General features: G+C 44.3%; 1 protein-coding gene across 2 annotated transcripts in view; it reads left to right on the top strand.

The window, feature by feature from the left end:
- Window positions 1–18,962, top strand: part of LOC143773333 (CD209 antigen-like protein C) — a 68,967-nt gene that overhangs the window by 47,764 nt on the left and 2,241 nt on the right. For both annotated transcript variants that reach the window (XM_077260808.1, XM_077260809.1), the window contains 3 exons: window positions 661–702; window positions 2,423–2,586; window positions 14,739–14,848. In XM_077260808.1, the coding sequence (XP_077116923.1) occupies window positions 661–702; window positions 2,423–2,586; window positions 14,739–14,848 (316 nt within the window). The remainder of the gene's footprint in view (window positions 1–660; window positions 703–2,422; window positions 2,587–14,738; window positions 14,849–18,962) is intronic.

The raw sequence follows: 18,962 nt of genomic DNA, 5'->3' as shown, positions 1-18,962 counted from the left end.
GGAAAAGGGCAGACAGCACTCAAAACCCGGACCGGATCATGACAACTATTATGGTAAAATCCTTATAATCTCCCATAACACTGTGCTTGATGGCCAGATGTTTCGCCATTAGATGAAACTTTTTCATACGAACATGCATTTACACGACTGCCAATGGAATGTGGCTTCATAAAGAAGCTATGGTTAAAACTTTACAAAACTCTCATATTTATCCTGGTAAGCAAACTTGGCAAGCATGGCTACACTATATCACACATTTTTATGGAGGGTGGTCAAGGTATTAATAAAATATATTCCCGATGGATGGATTTACTAGATAATAGCCAGTAGGCAGCATTTAGGTTTATGAAGAGGATAATGTTGATATCCTTTATTTTTGGTTGTCTAGGTTGGGCACAAAGGTTAATACTCAAATCAATTAGCAGGTGGTTGCTTATGTGGCCTTTCTTTCGATTCAAGTTTCTTGAGGTTCCCTTCAAATTGGATGGAGAGAGCCATACTTGCCGCAGTTGCTGATCATCTTGCTGTATACATGGTTCTAGAAGTCCTACTGATCACCAAAATGAGATACCTCCTTGAAGTAGCGCTCTACTTAAAATACTTGGTTCTGATTTTTTTTTACATTTATATACACTTCAATTTTCTGATTTTTCTTTTCAGTTTCCAACATCATCGGAGATCTGTCAAAATTAAAGGATAAAGGTAATGTGCACACATAATATCCTTCACTGCTGCTGAGAAATTTGTTAATATATCGGCTTCATTTGTAAGAAAAGGCTGGTATAGCTCCATAATAAATTGTCTCTTATTCCACTCTGAAAATCCTTTGGAGAACCAGCTTCTGAAATTGTCGAGTTACCCTGGTCATATTAGCCTCCAAATACTGTACATCACTTGTAGTGGGTTTCTATAACTCCTACTGCTAATAAAGCATTAGGAAACCTCCATCCATCCAAAAAGACATACGGTATATGGGACTAATCTTACATTGCAGGCATTCTTTTGTATTTTATATTGCGTTTGGTTTGGGTTCCTTCTCAAGACTTGTGCGATTGGTATCAACTAGACTGTACTTGTCAACTGTCAAAATCTTTAGCACACTACAAAGGTGTTACTGTATTTATATAAGCTGACCCTTTTCAGCACATCTCACCTTATCAATGCCCCTTTTCTATCTTTGAAGGTGCCTTTTGACTCTGGAACTTAAGGTGAGTGCTGCTTTCTACACAGTTGTAGGAGGCTTTTACGAGGCCCAGGAGATTTGCCCCCCAAAAAGTAGTAATCAAACAGTTAGGTGGCACACCCAGGGAATTAGAATTAGGTCGGGGTCACACTTGCGAGTTCAATGCGAGAAACTCGTGCGAGTCTCTCGCATCAAGTCCCGGCACTCGGGCCCGGAGCGTGCGACTGCATGTATTTCTATGGAGCTGAACGCTCCGTTCCCGAGTGCTGGCGGCAGTGCTGGGACCTGATGCGAGAGGCACGTGCGAGTTTCTCGCATTGAACTCGCAAGTTTGACCCCGGCCTTAGCTAGAAATGAGTGCTAGTTCCTTTGGAGCCAACTACTGAACTCCTGTAGACCAATAGTAGACAAAATGAAGGAACTGCACACCTAAAGGCACTTGGAGATGCTTCAAATAGAATTTATTGACAATATTTCACATCCATTAGTTGCACCACTGTAAGTGCAGAATTTTGTAACATTTCAGATGAAAAACCCTTCATCAGACGTAGAGGTTAAGTTCCACTGCATATAGACCAAGGGGATCCAGATTGTGGGTTGGGCTTTCCCCAAACAGGGACAACTAGGATCCAACTCTATCAACACACCACAGGCCTTGATATAGTTGGACCCTGGTTGTCACTGTTGGGAGAATTCACCCCATGCCCTGGATTCGAAACATTGCGTTATATTGTACTTACAGTGGTGCATCCAATAGATGTGAAATATTGTCAATAAATCCTATTTGAAGCATCTCCATGTGCATTTAGGTGTGCAGTTCCTTGCCTCTATCTGCTGTTGCCAAAAAAAAGTGTTCTCTTGTTTCTGGAACCTCTCGGACATTCCAGATGAGTAGGCAAGTATGCCCTAGACATTTTTCCTTATCACTTGTACAGCAACTGAACCTCATTTACAGAAATGGGCTGATCTGCGGTACCAGACACGACTACTTGTGTTTGAATTTCACTGTCAGATACCACAGAAAAAGCTGAGGCTTCCAAACGCAGTTCAAAAGGAAAGTCCATCAATGTAAAATGTAAGAGAATGCCTGTAATGTGAACTTGGCCCCATTTGTGTCTTTTTGCATCAGTTAATCATACAATACAAAAACACTTAGTAAAAATTTGGCAACAAGTTACTGTCATCATGACCCCCGCTTTCCATGCTATTCCTACATCTCATCTTTTCTCTCTTCCACAGTGGACATCTCAGAAGGTTCCTGCAAAAGTTGTCCTCGTGAATGGAAACTGATTAGATCCAATTGTTATTTTTTTTCAACAAATAGTGAAACGTGGGAAAGGAGCAAACAGATTTGTGCAGAGCGAAATGGGATCCTCATTTCACTTAAAAACGAATTTGAAATGGTAAGTCCTAAAACTAACTCTTCTTAGGGGATGTTGTCATTCACATCTGAGTCATCCTTACAGGCATTGGATTCAAGAGCTATACCCTCAGTAAAAATAATGGAATCCTCGGCATTGGTTTCCAGTTTGTATTGATGGAAACCACGACACAGATGTGGACTGAACATTAGGCTAAGTGCTCACTGAGCTTGTCCTCACTCTTGGCTTAAACGCAAATGATGTCTAAGCCTAACAGTGGCCACGTTCAGGATCGATGCCTCAGTATTCATCCATTGCAAAAAACTCCATAAAATATATGGTATATGTTTTTGCATGGTTGCCGTCTGTATACGAAAGTGGAGACAACCGTGCTTACCTATACACTTACATAAATATGTGGACACAAATCCACCAGACAGAGATCAAAAGAACACACTTCTGACCTTCGTCCAGTAAACGCGGACTACAGTTATGAATAGTTTTATGTTTTTCCCTTATCCTAACTTATATAACCACCTCTTCTGGCCAACTCTTGCCTTATATAGTTTTTTGTTAATTATTTTATTTTGTGATATGTTTTGTGTTTTATAAAAATACAAAGAAAATGTGTGATCTTTAACTTTAGGCCTAATTTTCAACTTGTTTAACTGTTCAGAATAACAGTAATTTTGACCAGGGGTGTCCAAACTTTTACATGCCACTGTAAGTCAGCGCTGAGTTCACCATCTGATTAGGGGACTCAAAAGCTGAGGTCCTTCCACACTTTTGTAGATGCTAGCCATGTTATATATGGTATCGCAGTAGTTGTGTGGTGAGCATTTTGAACCCACAGAGGCTTCAGAGAATTTTAGAACGTTGAGTTGTAAAAATAGAAAATCACATCTTTCAAACAAAAATTGTTGCTTTAACCCCAAATTTTTCATTTTCACAAGGGTAACAGGAGAAAATGGACAATACAATTTTTTGTAAAATTTCTCCTGCGTACACTAATATCCCATATGTCATTGAAAACTAATGTTTGGGCGCACTGCATGGCTCGGAAGGGATGCCAAATCAGATGGAATAGATTGCGGATGCCATGCTATATTTGAAGAGCCCCTGACATGTCAAATAAGGAGAAACCACAAATGACCCCATTTTGGAAACTACACCTCTCGAGGAATTCAGCTAGGGGAGGAGTGACCATTTTAACCCTCAAGTAATTCACAGTATTGTATAACATTAGACTGAGTAAATGAAAATTTAAGATTTTTTTTCCACTTAAATGTTTTAGTTTGGCCCCAAGTTTTTAATTTTCAAAATAGTGAAGAAAAAATAAATAAGTTTTATCTACAAATATTGTGTTTTCACCCCAGATTTTACATTTTTACAATGGGTAAATGGGTAAAAATGGCACCAAAATTTGCCACATAATTTCCGCTGAATGTGGAAGTACCCCATATGTGGCTGTACAGTACAGTGAGACTCAGGAGGGAAGGAGCGCTATTTGACTCTCGAAAAACAAATTTTAGTAGAATAATTTGTTGATTCCATATAGAGAACCTCTAAGTGCCAGAACAGCAGAATCTCCTCCTCAAGTGACCCCATTTTGGTAATTACACCTCTCAGAGAGTTTATCTACAGCTGTAGGGTCGATTTTGACTCAATGGGTGTTTGCCAGAAGAAAGCAGCAGTGGAAGTTGCTGAGTAAAAATTGCAAATCTGCCATTGTAGTGCCCAGCTTGTGCTTCTGGAGACATGCACCCTGTAAGTTAAACGGGCTCTCATCACTTCAGAGATGCCAAACATGTGGATGCTAAATGTGTAACAACTCTGCCGGCATCACTGCATGGCCTCCCATCCCTCACACCATCTTACTCACTGCTCCAGGTCATGTTGTGATTTCTGTCTGCTGCCGGCTCCATGTTCTGTGCCTCTTCCTTTCTGCCTGCTTCCTGGCTGTGTGCATAGGGGGGCGGCGCCAGAACTCTCTGGTTCTTATGGAATCAGGGTGCACCTGTCTAATGTGTTCCTGACCAATTACCAAGAGGCCTCTAGTATTTATGGCAGCTCCACCCTGTGGAACTCGCATGTGCAATGTGTTAGCTCAGTTAGTGTCTTGCTACTGAGCCTGCCAGGTCTTCCTCTGTGTTCCTCCTTCTCTGGAGGCTCTACTCCTATCTTTGCTTGGTACTTCTCTGTCTGCCCTTCAGGAGGCTGTATATCCTGGTTTCTGTGTCTTTGTTCTAGCCTTGCTTTGTAACTGTGCATTCTCTGGCCCCTGTGTCTTTGGTCTTGTACCTTGTCTTGCACCCTTACCTTGTCTGAACTTTATCTTACCTCTGTCTGGTAGTCTCCTTGTTTGTGGTTTCTTTCCCTGCTGTGTCTTTCCTTGTGTTCTCTCTGAACCACTTTTCTGCCTCTGCTCTGCACTCCTGCGGTTCTGCTCCATTCCACTCTGCTCCACCCCTGCTGTTGCAGAACCTCTTGCTACAGCTCCTCTCTGCATACCTTGCGGCTCCGCTCTGCTTTGCTCCTGCTGCTGCAGAACTTCTTGCTGCAGCTCTTCTCCGCATACCTTGTGGTTCCGCTCTGCTTAGCTCCTGTTGTTGCAGAACCTCTTGCTGCAGCCCCTCTCTGCATACCTTGTGGTTCCGCTCTGCTTAGCTCCTGTTGTAGCAGAACCTCTTGCTGCAGCTCCTCTCCGCATACCTTACGGTTCCGCTGTGCTTTGCTCCTGCTGCTGCAGAATCTCTTGCTGCTCTACAGCCCTTCTCTGCAGCCTTGCGGTTCTCCTCCTGTGTGAACAGATCTAAACCTGTTCCATCATACTCCACTCCTCCCTGTCAGTACCTGTACCTGCACCTCCTATGTGAACAGGTCCAAACCTGTTCTGTCATACTCCACTCTCTCCTGTCTGTTCCAGTAGTAGCATCCGCTGTGAACAGGTCTCTACCTGTTTCTTCATACACCAAACCAGCATTCCCTGTGTCTCAGCTGTGCCCGCTTGCCCTGTGTTTCAGCCGTGCCCACCTACCCTGTGTCTCAGCCGTGCCCACCTGCCAGAGTACTAGCCGTGCTCACCAGCCTCTCTGCTACTTGTACCTGGATTGATTTGAATCTTTTGTTGGGAATATTCTACATAACATTTTGGATCACATTTATCCGGCGCTCTATGTTTGGGCATTTAAATAGGGGTTTCCATATAAATTTCCAAATGATGTGACTTAAATGCTGATTCTCTATAATGAGGCAACAGAGTTACTCTGGACTTCATCTGGCCTCTGTTCAGCATTGTCTTTCTTTTCAGAGGTGCCCAAATCTGTGCTAGACAGCACTTTTATGCACCCCTAAAAAGATGGACACTGATAGGTCATAGGCCAGGCACTGTCCAAAGTGACTCCAACTGCCTCATTGTAGGGAATCTCCCACTGCAGGTTTTGCCTGAATCACATATTTCAGATATTTAAAAGGAAACCCCGTTGTGTAAGCTTTCAGCGCAGAGTCCAGGATAAATGTGCGCCGAGACTTACTGCAATTTTTGGGAGGCAGAATTAACAAATCAACAGAAGGTGAAGAATTGGTTTTATTTATTTTTTACGCCATTGCTCATGCAGTATAAGTGATTAGGCGACTTTATTCTTCTTGCCAGTGCGTTTGCAGCAATACCAGATTTATATTGTTTTTTAATGTTTGGCTGCTGTCACACACTAAAAGACGCTTTATTTTTCCAAAGAAAAGTTTTTGCATCACTATATCTTGAGAGCTATAATTTTTCTATATTTCTGCAAACAAAGTCATAGGAGTCATATGAGGGCTTGTTTTTTGTTGGACGAGTTGACGTTTTTACTGGTACGGTTTTTGGACACATGACATTTTTTTATTGCTTTCTATTCCGAATATTTGGAGGCAGAATGAACTAAAAACAGCAATTTAGAAATTTTTTTTAATGCCATTCATCGTGTGGTAAAATTGATAAGGCAGCTTTATTCTTCGGGTCAGTACAATTACAGCAATACCACATTTATATTTTAGTTTGCTACTTTTGTAAAATAAAAACTATTTATAGAAAAAAATATATATATTTTTTTGCTATAGTCTGAGAGCTATACCTTTTTGATTTATCCTCTGACAGAGCTCTATGGTGGCATGTTTTTGTGCTGGACAAGATGACATTTTAAGCGGTGCTATTTTTCTACATTCATCTTTTTGATCGCATTTTATTCCACTTTTTTCCAGCGCTATGATGAAAAAGTACTGTTTTTTCTTTGTTTTTGGAAGAAACACAAAATAACTGTCAATCTTCCTCCATTTTTGAGCTCCATGCAAGATCTCACCTTGTGTGTTAAGGAACTGGATGATTCTGGGAATGGTCAGGAATCAGCCCAGAACCATACGGAAGGAATTTCTCAATGACCTGAAGACACATGGGACCACAGATTCAAACTTTACCATAACACACTGCGCCATCATGGATTAAAATCCTGCAGAGCACGGAAGGTTCCCCTGCTCATGCCAGCACATGTCCAGGCCCATTTGAAGTTCGCCAATGACTATCTGGATGATCCTGAGGAGGCATAGGAGAAGGTCATGTGGTCAAATAAGACCAAAATAGAACTTTTTGGTATCAACTCCAGTCGCTGTGTTTTTAGGAAGAAGGGTAAGTACAACCCCAAGAACACCATCCCAACGGTGAAGCATGGTGGGGAAATCATAATACTTTGGGGGTGCTTTTCTGCAAAGGGGACAGGATGACTGAACTGTTCGAAGGAAGGATGTGGAGTGCCTGCTAGGACTGTGGGGTACTCATTACCAGGCCGGTTCTTAAAGGGATGGTCACAATAGCAGTGACCCAGTCTGTGGCCCTGGGCGTCCAGTAAAAGGGGATGAGTGGAAGTGGAGAATAAGTCTATAAAGGATAATTCGTGACGCAACCTGTGGTATTCGGCTAGGGATGGCCAACGCTGCATAAAGGGATCCACTGGGGTTGATGGAGTTGCAGCAAAGTTGGTATAGCTCCCCACAGGTAGAGCTTAGTCCCCAGGGCTACCAGTACAGTTGGTAAGAGGGATGATTGACGGTGGGGTGCAGGACTGAGGGTGCAGGAAATAATTGAAGGACACAGGGATAGCAGTTTCCATTACCTATTACTGATGAAATGCAGGTACAGTCCAGGGTACAGGTAGCAGTTGGTGATGGGGTCTGGACAGCCTGGAAACAGCTTGGGATCCACCTAATCAGGTGGATTCAGAGGCCTTCCCTCTGCGCTTTGTACTCTGACCCTTGTCTGTACTTCCAACTTGTATGGCTGACAGCCAGAGCTTGTCTTGGGCACTGCCTTCTCACTGGCAGCCCCAGGCTCCTGACCTGTTGTGTTGCCTCCGGATGTCAGTTGGGGCCAGGAGACTTGGACTCTCCTACCCTATGGATTCGGTGGCTGAGTATGTAATCCTCTCACCACCACGGATTCCGGTGTCCGGTCTCTTTGCCCTTTATCTTGGGGTGAGCCCAATCACAGCTCCAGACCCCAGGCTCCTCTCTTGCTTCCTTTCCCTTCAGTGTCTCACACTAAACTGACTAACCCCACCTCCAGACCAGAACTTATAGGGAAACTACCCTGAAACCGGGTGTAGATGTCCCCCTTCTGGTCTTTTAGGAAGGTGTTGTATGTTTGTGTTACCTGCTAAGTGGATCCCATCTTACATCCAGGCATGACATCACACGCCCCCGTAAGGAAGGCAATGCCATTGTGGCAACCGGACTTCTGGGGTGCCACAGATGGATAGGGTCATGTATCGTGAGATTTTAGCCAATAACCTCCTTTCCTCAGTAAGACTATTGAAGATTGGTCTTCCAATATGATAATGACCAGAAACACAGAACTAGGACAACTAAGTAGCGGCTCTGTAAGAACCATTTCAAGGTCCTGGAGTGCTCTAGCCAGTCTCCAGGTCTGAACCCAATAGAAATCTTTGGAGGGAGCTGAAATTCAATGTTGCCCAGTGACCGCCCCAAAAGATTTGGAGAAGATCTGAATGGAGGAGTGGGCAGAAATCTCTGCTGCAGTGTGTAGTAAACTTGGTCAAGAACTACAGGAAACGTCTGACTTCTGTAATTGCAAACCAAGGTTACTGTACCAAATATTAAGTTCTGTTTTACTATTGTATCAAATACTTATTTCATGCAATAAAATGCATATGAATTATGTACAAATCATACAATGTGATTTTCTGGATTTTACTTTTATATTCTGTTTCTTACAGTTGAATTGTACCTACGATAAAAATTACAGACCTCTCCGTTCTTTGTAGGTGGGAAAACGTGTAAAATCAGCAATGTATCAAATACTTATTTTCCCGACTGTATGTATTTATTGGTACAATATTTTTTGTTCTTTATTTTGTGATTTTTTTTTTACATTAGTTTGATGTACAATAACAAATTATATTGTGGTACAGTGTTAGCCAGAAAAATCGATGTGAATACTTTTCTGCCCAGTGATGACAAAAGTATTCTCAGAGTGATACCTTTAATTGGCTAACCAGAAAATGTTTGCAAGCTTTCAGAGCTCAGAGGCTACTTCTTCAGGCAGGATGGTTAGCCAATAAAGGTATCACTCTAAGAATACTTTTGTCATCACTTGGCAGAAAAGTATTCACATTTAAATTTGTTTACAAGTCCTTCTTTTTTTTTTTTTTTTTACTATTTTACTATGGGACCTTAACTTTTATCACTCCGATCACTGATGTAATGCATTGCAATGCACATGCATTACACAGTACTTGTTGGTATTAGACTGACAGCTGCTGGTATGGTCTAACAGGCATACCTTAGCTTCCATGACTATGATTTCCAGCCTGCAATGACTTTGCAGGGGTACTGATCGCATGGGAGAGGGAGCCCCCTCCCTCTTCCATACTCCTAAATGTTGCAATGGCTATTGATTACGGCATTTAAGGGGTTAAACAGCCCAGGTCACCGCTCCTGGCTATGATAGCTGGGTCTCAGTTTCACTTAAATTGAGCTCATGGCAGCAAGCGTGTGGGCCCAGCTCCTGAACCCTGCACGATTGCCATGACGTACCTATACGTCGTAGGTAGGGAACACTTTCCCGACCATGATATATAGTTACGTCAAAGGTAGTAGAGGGGTTAAATGACAAAAAATATATAAAAAAAACATATTTTCTGTGAATTCGTAAGTCTGTGTGACTGCAGACTTATGAATTCCCCGATGCACTGTTCTCTGCTGAGATTCAATGGTTTCTGACCTGGGACCGGAGGGAATGTATGCATTGCACATACTCCTGGCCAGTGGGCTTGGCCATGTCCGCTAGACGGTCGCGTCACTAGTTGGGGCGTGGCCTTGGCTCTATATAAGTGTATGGAGCAAAGCCTTTCCCACTGGCCGGGACTATGCAAAACACATGCATACCCTTTGGTGCCAGGTCAGAAACAAGAGAATTCCCACAGCGCACTAAAAACATTCCATCTTTTCTGTCTCATTTTGAGGTGGTGTTCTCTGAAAAGGGGTGTCAAGGACTATTTCTCTGAGAGTCTTGCCAAGTGACATATTAGACCTTCATCTTCGCCTGTAGCAGTGGGGTTTTTCTTTGTTAAAAAGAAAGATGGGGCCTGCGTCCCTGTTTAGACTTTTGTGAGTTAAACCGGATTACTATCCAGGACCCATATCCCCGTCACAATCATTCCTGATTTGTTCAATCAGATAATTGGGACAAAATGGTTCTCCAATTTGGATCTCAGTGGAGCCTATAATCTGATTAGGATTAAGGTGGGAGATAAGCGGAAAATGGCTTTCAACACTCCAGAAGGGCATTATGAAAATCTTGTCATGACTTTTGGTTTGACTAATGCCCCCCGCTGTGTTCCAACATCTTGTTAATTACATCATTCATCACCTCGTAGGTAGATTTATAGTCTTGTATCTTGACGATATTTTTGTCTACTCGCCCGGTCTCAAGTCTCATTAGGTACATGTCAGGCATGTGTTAAAGGTTCTACAGGATAATAAACTGTATGCCAAGTTGGAGAAGTGTGTATTTGCCGTACAGGAGGTTCAGTTCTTAGGCGTCCTAGTGTCAGCGGCAGGTTTTCTCATAGATCCTTATAAGGTCAGAGTGGTCATGGAATGGAACCTTACAGAAAGTCTGAAAGCACTACAATGCTTTTTGAGATTTACAAACTATTATCAGAAATGTATCCAAAACTTCTCGTTCATTGTCAATCCCTTCACTGACATGACTGGGAAAGGTACGGACTTCTCGACTTGGTCCGACTGTGCTCAGCATGCATTTTTTTCTTTGAAGAGATGTTTTTCCTCTGCTCTGTACAACCTGATGCTTCTGAGACATTTATTGTCGATGTTGATGCTTTGGAGGAGGGGGGATCGGGGCTGTATTGTCTCAAGGGTTGTCGCCTGATAAATGACATCCATGTGCCTTGTTACCTAAAAAGTTGTGGCGACATGAGGGTCGGCGGGCACCCCGGACTGCTCGCTGAAACTGTATGGACCAGGGATCTTCCCACCGAACTCCTGCTCTCCCTTTAACGTGGGCATAATGGCATAATCAATGTAAGTAATCAGCAAATCAGCACATATCATTGTTCAGTGGCCATGCCTTACTATTTTACAAAGGTAGGAGAAGATAAACTATAGGAGATAATATATTAGAGGTAAATATTCATCCTCCAAGAAGAGTCAATACTTCACACAACAGTTTATGATTCTGGGCCTACTCAATTTACGTCTGTCATAATTATAAAGAAATGCTGTGTCATCACATTCCTCCCACTTCATAATTGGCCTTGAAGACTGAAGGATCCAGTAGTAGATTGCTATTGATGGGTTTCCAGATGGGATAGGCTTCTGGTCATGCTTCCATACTTGTTGGGACAGTCCATCCAGTCCATACAAGTCCAGTTGATCCGAGGATCACAACTTGGCTTCATCTTCCAGGGTTGGTTGCTCCACCTGTGGCACGCACACAGAATGGAGGTAACGATAAACGTAGGAAGATGACAGGCCATTGAGGTACAAGGCCAGTTAACCCGAAAGTCACAACCTGGCTTCTGAAACGTATTCATGGTTCAGGGTTGGCAATGAAGCAGATCTGTATTCTTCCAACCAGGGCTGAAAACCCCTATGTTGTTTCCTGTAGAATGATAGATCCATGTCCCTCGTGATGTAGCCATAATGTAAAATGGCTGCTGTCCTGTCTCTGGTCCTTTTGGATATATGGGTGTCTTGGAGGAATCTCTGGCTGTCTCTCTCTGTCAGTCTTTCTGTCTGTGAGCCTCTTTATACAGAGGCACGTAACCTATTTTTAGATTTAACAAGTGTCCTTCAGTCCAGCATCACAGAGAGGTGGAAGAATGGTGATGAGATAAAGCAGCATTACTTGATTATTTAATCTATTTGCATAGTTTTTCCCTCTCTATGCTTTTGAAGCCAACAAACTGGTTCCATAACACAATGCATAATTAGCATATCAGCAAACATCACTAGTCTTCAAAGATAACAGCACACTATGTTATATGAAATATCAGCTTACACATCAATATTACATGCTTACACAAGTGTAGATAGCAGCCTATTATTCTTGGTTTGCTAAAAATAGTTGTCTGGTTAATTAAGATACAATACTGTTTCTTCACAGTTATCATCAGCCGAAAGAGACTATGATGTAGGCAATACAGAACTTTTGGTATTTGAAGAGTGGCGTAATTTTTTGGAAGAGGCAGTTCACCTGATCACAGTCAGACTGTTCATAAAAACTTGATGTACCTAGAATCTGCTAAACATCTGAATCTCAAGCAGCCTAGATGGTCTTTGTTTTTCTCCAGGTTTAATTTTGTGGTCACTTACCATTCTGGGATTAAGAACGTCAAAACAGATGCTTTGTCTCAGAGTTTCCCAGGGACTGGGAGTATTGATGATGCTGTTCCTATTTTACGAAAAGGTGTGGTTGTCTCTGCAGTGTGTTCTGAACTTGAGGGTGAGGTATTGAAGTCTCATGGGGACACCCCTGCTGATCCCTCAGGAAAATTGTTTGTACCTGTACTTCTGCATCTCAAAATTTTAGAGGCCCATCATTACTCTGCTCTGGTTCATCACCGAGCTAATAAGGCAACTATGGACCTCCTTTCTCAACGTTTGTGGTGGCCAAGGTTGCATAAGGATGCAATTGACTTTGTGTCTTCTTGTAGTGTTTGTGCGCATTCTAAGACTCCACGCACTCGTCTGCCTGGGTTTTTTTTTTACCATTAACCATTCCTGACTAGCCATGGACTCACTTTTCTATGGACTTCATTATGGATCTTCCTTCGTCCTCTGGTAAAACTGTTATCTTAGTTGTGGTGTATAGGTTTAATAAAATGGAACACTTTATTGGTTTACCTGTTCTCCCTAATGCCAAGGTGTTAGTCACTGAGATCGTGAAGCTTCATGGGGGTTCCCTCCGATGTGGTGTCAGATTGAGGAACCCAGTTTGTGTCTAAATTTTGAAGGGTGCTTTGTTCCCATTTAGGGATGCATCTATTCTTTTCCTCGACGTTCCACCCTCAAACTAATGGTCAGACTGAATGCTTAAGCCAAAGTTAGGAGACATACCTCAGATGTTTTGTGTCAGATAACCAGTAGGATTGGTCTTCTTTTTACCACAGTCTGAGATTGCTTTAAACAATCGTCATTGGCGCATTTTTTTGGCGCATATGGCTTCCATCCACAATTCTGTACCTTCAGTAAAGATGAGTCTTTTGGAGTTCCTGAGGAGGAACAATTTTTGTTTTTGCTCTCATCTGTGTGGGAAGGGGTTTAGAATAATTTAAAGATCATGGGGGACAAATACAAATGTATGGCTGATAAGAAATGATTGTCAGGTCCGGACCTGAGGGTAAATTAGTTAGTATGGCTGTCCACCAAAAATATTAAACTGAAAGTTCCTTCTTGGATATTAGGTCCTAGGTTTCTTGATTCTTAAAAGTTGGTCACAGTAATCAACACAGTAACTTTTTGTCTTAAGTTTCCTCCGACTCTAAAGATCCATAATGTTTTCCACAGGTCTTTACTCAAAAAAATATGCTGTGGCTGTGGTACTGTCACCTTCATCACTGCCACTAGTTGTTATTGATGGCAGTTTAGAATTTCAGGTAGCAAGAATCATTGATTCCTGTAAAGTTTGCCGCTGTGTAGAGTACCTTGTACACTGGAAGAAGTATAGTCTTCAGGAGAGGATGTGGGTGTCTGCATCTGAGGTTAATACTAGTAGGTTGATGTGGTGCTTTCATTTGGCCCATCTTGTGACCCCTCGTAGAAGGGGGGATACTGTCACGAGGGTTTCACATTCTTCTGGGAGATCTGGGGTTAGGCGATCAATATGCATTGGGAATTGCTGGTCCTCCATTTTGCCTGTGTTTTGTTCCTCATGTTAGATGGCCTTTGTTTCCTTTGGTGCTGAAGACATGCAGCTCCATCTCACAGCTGCTCCTGACCTACTTGTTCTCTCCCTCTATGAAACCAGTCCAGACCTTCTCATCCCAGATTGTGAAAGTTTACTTCCTGGCTTGCTGGAGTTGGTGTGCTGAAGTTGGAGTTAGTTGCTGCTGGAGATTGTTTGCTGTTTTTGGGTGTATACTTTCTCCATTTTCCTATTCCCATTTGGATTGTACATACCTACTCTTCCCTATATTCATTCCTCTCTACCCTTGGTGAGTGTTTTTGTATGTAAGTTGCTTTTTGTTATCCCTGTTTGTCTTATGCGTTTATACACCAACATATCTATCTGGGGCTTCCTGGAGGAGGGGACATTTCAGGAGCATAGTAAGGGCAGAGACTCGGCCTCTCTGCCTTCAAGAGATCCCCGGGACAGTGATATTTAGGGTCCCAGTTCCAGGGACAGTTTGAGGCCCCCCTTCTTTACCGAAGACCGTCATAGCGTAACAGGTCACAGAACCACTCCTTTATAGGGGTTGTCTTGCTAAGTGCCTATAATTTCTACCTGTTGTATGTTCCATTTGCACTACTACTGGTGAAATTGATTCACAATCAGTGTTGCTTCATAACTGGACATGTTGATTTCACAGAAGTGTGATTGACGTGGAGTTACATTCTGTTGTTTAAGTATTCCCTTTACTTTTTGAGCAGTGTATTAATACACTACTTTTATGTATTTCTAGTATTCTCTATTGAAAATTATAAAACAAAATAATTACTGGCTAGGACTGAGAAGAAGTCCTGAAGACATTGAGACGTGGGAATGGACAGATGGCTCACCTCTGACATTCAGGTAATTGTATGCAATGAATCTTCATTACATAAAATAACACAACACAAACAACATGCCAGAGCATTGAATAAATGCCCTTAAAGGAGGTGTCTTATGTCATGGCTCCTCCCATGAGGAGGTAATCAGCTGCAATCACCAGTGCATGAGTCATCTGTGTAATGCATGGGCAGACCAGATCCACAAGGGCAAAAGCTACTGTTTGCAGTTACTCCTTTGTCAGTTCTCCTCATGACACCATCCCAACTCTGTAAATTGTAATCCCCTACTGAATGGTGCCCTAGCTGACTATCCAGTGTTCCTTTAGGTTGAGTTCTTTAGAAATTACAGATTTAGAACAGCATTGAAAATGAGTTGTCCTGGAATAATAAAACTTTGCCAAGGGATGGGATATGTAAAAAATAACAAACTCGGTCATACTCACCAGACCCATCCGAATCCAGTGCTGCTGTCTCTGTGGTGTCATCACCATTCCTGCAGCCTCCAGACTGCTATAGTTTCAGATTGGCTGCAGCGGTCAGGTGACGTAGCAGTTCAGTTACTGGTGGAACGATGACATCACCACTTCCTGTCTGTGCACAGACTATGGCATGTCATGCGCAGGATACAGGTGGGTGTCGGTGAGTATGACTTAGTTTTTTATTTTTTTTTACATATCCTGTCCCCTGGCGATCACGTGACGGGCGTGCTGATGGGCGGGATCAATGACGGGCTTCTGGCCAGTGTGTATTAAGTAGTATAAAAACACAGAGATACCACCGGTTATCAATATTTATAAATCCTGAAATAAAGACATATATATATATACATATATACCTTTCCTCGGCTATTGGAGGCATTTGATGACACTTGGATAACGTGTTATCTGAGCATGCTTGCGTGCTAAGCGAGTGTCTTTGGCGAGCTCGAAAAATATGTTTGAATCCCTGAGGTTGCATGTCTTGGGGCTGTTCGACAGCAGGTATCAGGGGTGGATTAAGGGTAGTCAGGGCCCTGGGCTGTTTAGACACTGTGGGCCATGTGACACAGGAGATCTGTACTTAGTATGCAGTGTCTGTGTAGAGGTTATACAGTGATCACCAGTGACATACACAGGACCTCTGTATATAGTATACAGTGTATAGTGTCAGTGTATAGGTAACACTGACTCACCAGTGATGTCTCTAGGTGAAGTCTTTCATCTTTCATCCAGCACAGACCGCCATCATTTCTTCCAGCCAGGACTCGTTTCTGCAGGAAATAACACAGTTATCTCGAGCTCCGCTTGCAGAACACATTACTTAATTTTTCCCAACTTCTACATTACACCACATGAAGAAAAAAAGGTGACATAGTATCACTCTACACAGTAACAGGACCGCCCCTCTATTTAAAACAATATACTCCAAAAATAAAATAAATACATCACTGCAGTAATAATATCCCTTAATTAGCCCCTATGGTAATAATATTCCCCATCCTGCCCCGTGTATTTCATTCCTGGCTCCAGCCATGTGTTCTCGCATCCTGCCCTCATGAGTATCCATTCTACCCCATATGATCTCCCCATCCTGCCCCATCTGTCTCCATCGTATCCATCCTGCCCCATGATCCTATCCTGTCCCATGTCTTTCATTCTGCCCCGTGTCTCCAATCATGCCAAGTATCTACATTCTGCCCATGCCTCCAGTCCTGCCCCCAGTGTGTCCAGCAATCTGCCCCAGTGTGTCAAGCATTCTGCCCCAGTGTGTCCAGCATTCTGCCCCAGTGTCTCCAGCATATTGCCCCCAGTGTGTCCAGCAATCTGCCCCAGTGTCTCCAATATTGACCCAGTCTGTCCAGCAATCTGCCCCAGTGTCTCCTCTCCAGCATTGCCCCCAGTGTGTCCAGCAATCTGCCTTAGTGTGTCCAGCATTCTGCCCCAGTGTGTTCAGCAATCTGCCCCAGTGTCTCCAGCATATTGCCCCAGTGTGTCCAGCATTCTGCCCTAGTGTCTCCAATATTGCCCCCAGTCTGTCCAGCAATCTGCCCCAGTGTGTCCAGCATTCTGATCCAGTGTCTCCAGCATATTGCCCCCAGTGTGTTCAACATTCTGCCCCAGTCTGACCAGCATATTGCCCCCAGGGTGTCCAGCAATCTGCCCCCAGTGTCTCCATCATATTGCCCCCAGTGTGTCCAGCATATTGCCCCCAGTGTGTCCAGCATCTCTGCCCCCAGTGTGTCCAGCATATTGCCCCCAGTGTGTCCAGCAATCTGCCCCCAGTGTCTCCATCATATTGCCCCCAGTGTGTCCAGCAATCTGCCCATGTTTCCTCTCCAGCATTGCCTCCAGTGTGTCCAGCTATCTGCCTTAGTGTGTCCAGCATTCTGCCCCAGTGTGTTCACCAATCTGCCCGTGTCTCCAGCATATTGCCCCAGTGTGTCCAGCATTCTGCCCCAGTGTCTCCAATATTGCCCCCAGTCTGTCCAGCAACCTGCCCCAGTGTGTCCAGCATTCTGCCCTAGTCTGTCCAGCATATTGCCCCCAGTGTGTCCAGCAATCTGCCCCAGTGTGTCCAGCAATCTGCCCCAGTATGTCCAGCAATCTGCCCCAGTGTCTCCAATATTGCCCCCAGTCTGTCCAGCAATCTGCCCCCAGTGTCTCCATCATATTGCCCCCAGTGTGTCCAGCAATCTGCCCGTGTTTCCTCTCCAGCATTGCCCCCAGTGTGTCCAGCAATCTGCCTTAGTGTGTCCAGCATTCTGCCCCAGTGTGTTCACCAATCTGCCCGTGTCTCCAGCATATTGCCCCAGTGTGTCCAGCATTCTGCCCCAGTGTCTCCAATATTGCCCCCAGTCTGTCCAGCAACCTGCCCCAGTGTGTCCAGCATTCTGCCCCAGTCTGTCCAGCATATTGCCCTCAGTGTGTCCAGCAATCTGCCCCCAGTGTGTCCAGCAATCTGCCCCCAGTGTCTCCATCATATTGCCCCAGTGCGTCCAGCAATCTGCCCCAGTGTGTCCAGCAATCTGCCCCAGTATGTCCAGCAATCTGCCCCAGTGTCTCCAATATTGCCCCCAGTCTGTCCAGCAATCTGCCCCAGTGTGTCCAGCATATTGCCCCCAGTCTGTCCAGCATATTGCCCCCAGTGCCCCCAGTGCATGATCCAGCATTCTGCCCCAGTGTCTCCTCTTCAGCATTGCCCCCAGTGTGTCCAGCAATCTGGCCGCTCGCAAAGAAAAAAAAAAAACAAGTTCTCCTCACCTGTCCATGCTCCAGCGGCAAGCTCCCTCCAGCAGCTCGCACTCCCCGGCGACTGACAATGACATCAGACGCCGGCGACGTGTGTGATGCGCCTGCGGCTGACTTCAGCTGCCAGCCTCCAATTGGCTGGCGGCTGTTGTTAACCCGCATGTCAATAGGTGAAACTGCCGCAGCGCCGGTAGGGGCCCGGTGAGCAGATGAGACGGGGCCCGATGCGGGCCCCTTCTCTGCCCACCGGGCCCATACGCCAGATTGCGGCGGGCAATCTGAGCAGTAGCCGAGGGCCCCCACACCGCTGGGCCCTGGGCGACCGCCCAGATTGACCCTATTATAATCCGCCCCTGGCAGGTATACTGCCTTAAACCCTTTCACAGGGATTCTGGGAGCAACACTGGCATATAGACCAGTGGATGGAGTTGCAGGTTTTCTCTCTGATACTGTATACTGTGAGAGAGGAGCAGGTACGGACTGTGGCTGAAATTCAGTCCTGGCATTTGAAATCACACAGGCCCATGTTGTCTCCGTCCCCATGAGCCAGATGGGATATATTACTAATATTACCCTGGATGGAGGAAAGGAAGATTTTCTACAAGACCAATACTTCTAATGATACCTGTGGGCTACGGGGGTAAGTGATGGAGTCAGCAACTTTGTGCTCTATCACAACTCTTCACAGTATGGGTATCTTGAAAACACCGATTCTGTTAACAACGTAGCAAACAAGGCGGCCCATGACCAGGCAGACTATTCTGGCATTTGCCAGAATTGCCAGATGGCCAGTCCGGCCCTCGAGAGGAGGATGTGGTGCAGAAGTAGCAGAGTAAAAAGAGTTGACATCGGATGGTCTCAGTGCAGAGCATATCAAATCAAGAAAAGTTTGCCTTTAGCAGGCATGGG

This window comes from Ranitomeya variabilis, chromosome 5, assembly GCF_051348905.1.
Source record: "Ranitomeya variabilis isolate aRanVar5 chromosome 5, aRanVar5.hap1, whole genome shotgun sequence".
Classification (NCBI taxonomy): domain Eukaryota; kingdom Metazoa; phylum Chordata; class Amphibia; order Anura; family Dendrobatidae; genus Ranitomeya; species Ranitomeya variabilis.
The sequence above is the reverse complement of the archived record's forward strand: the minus strand, read 5'-3'. Positions and strand labels throughout refer to the sequence as shown.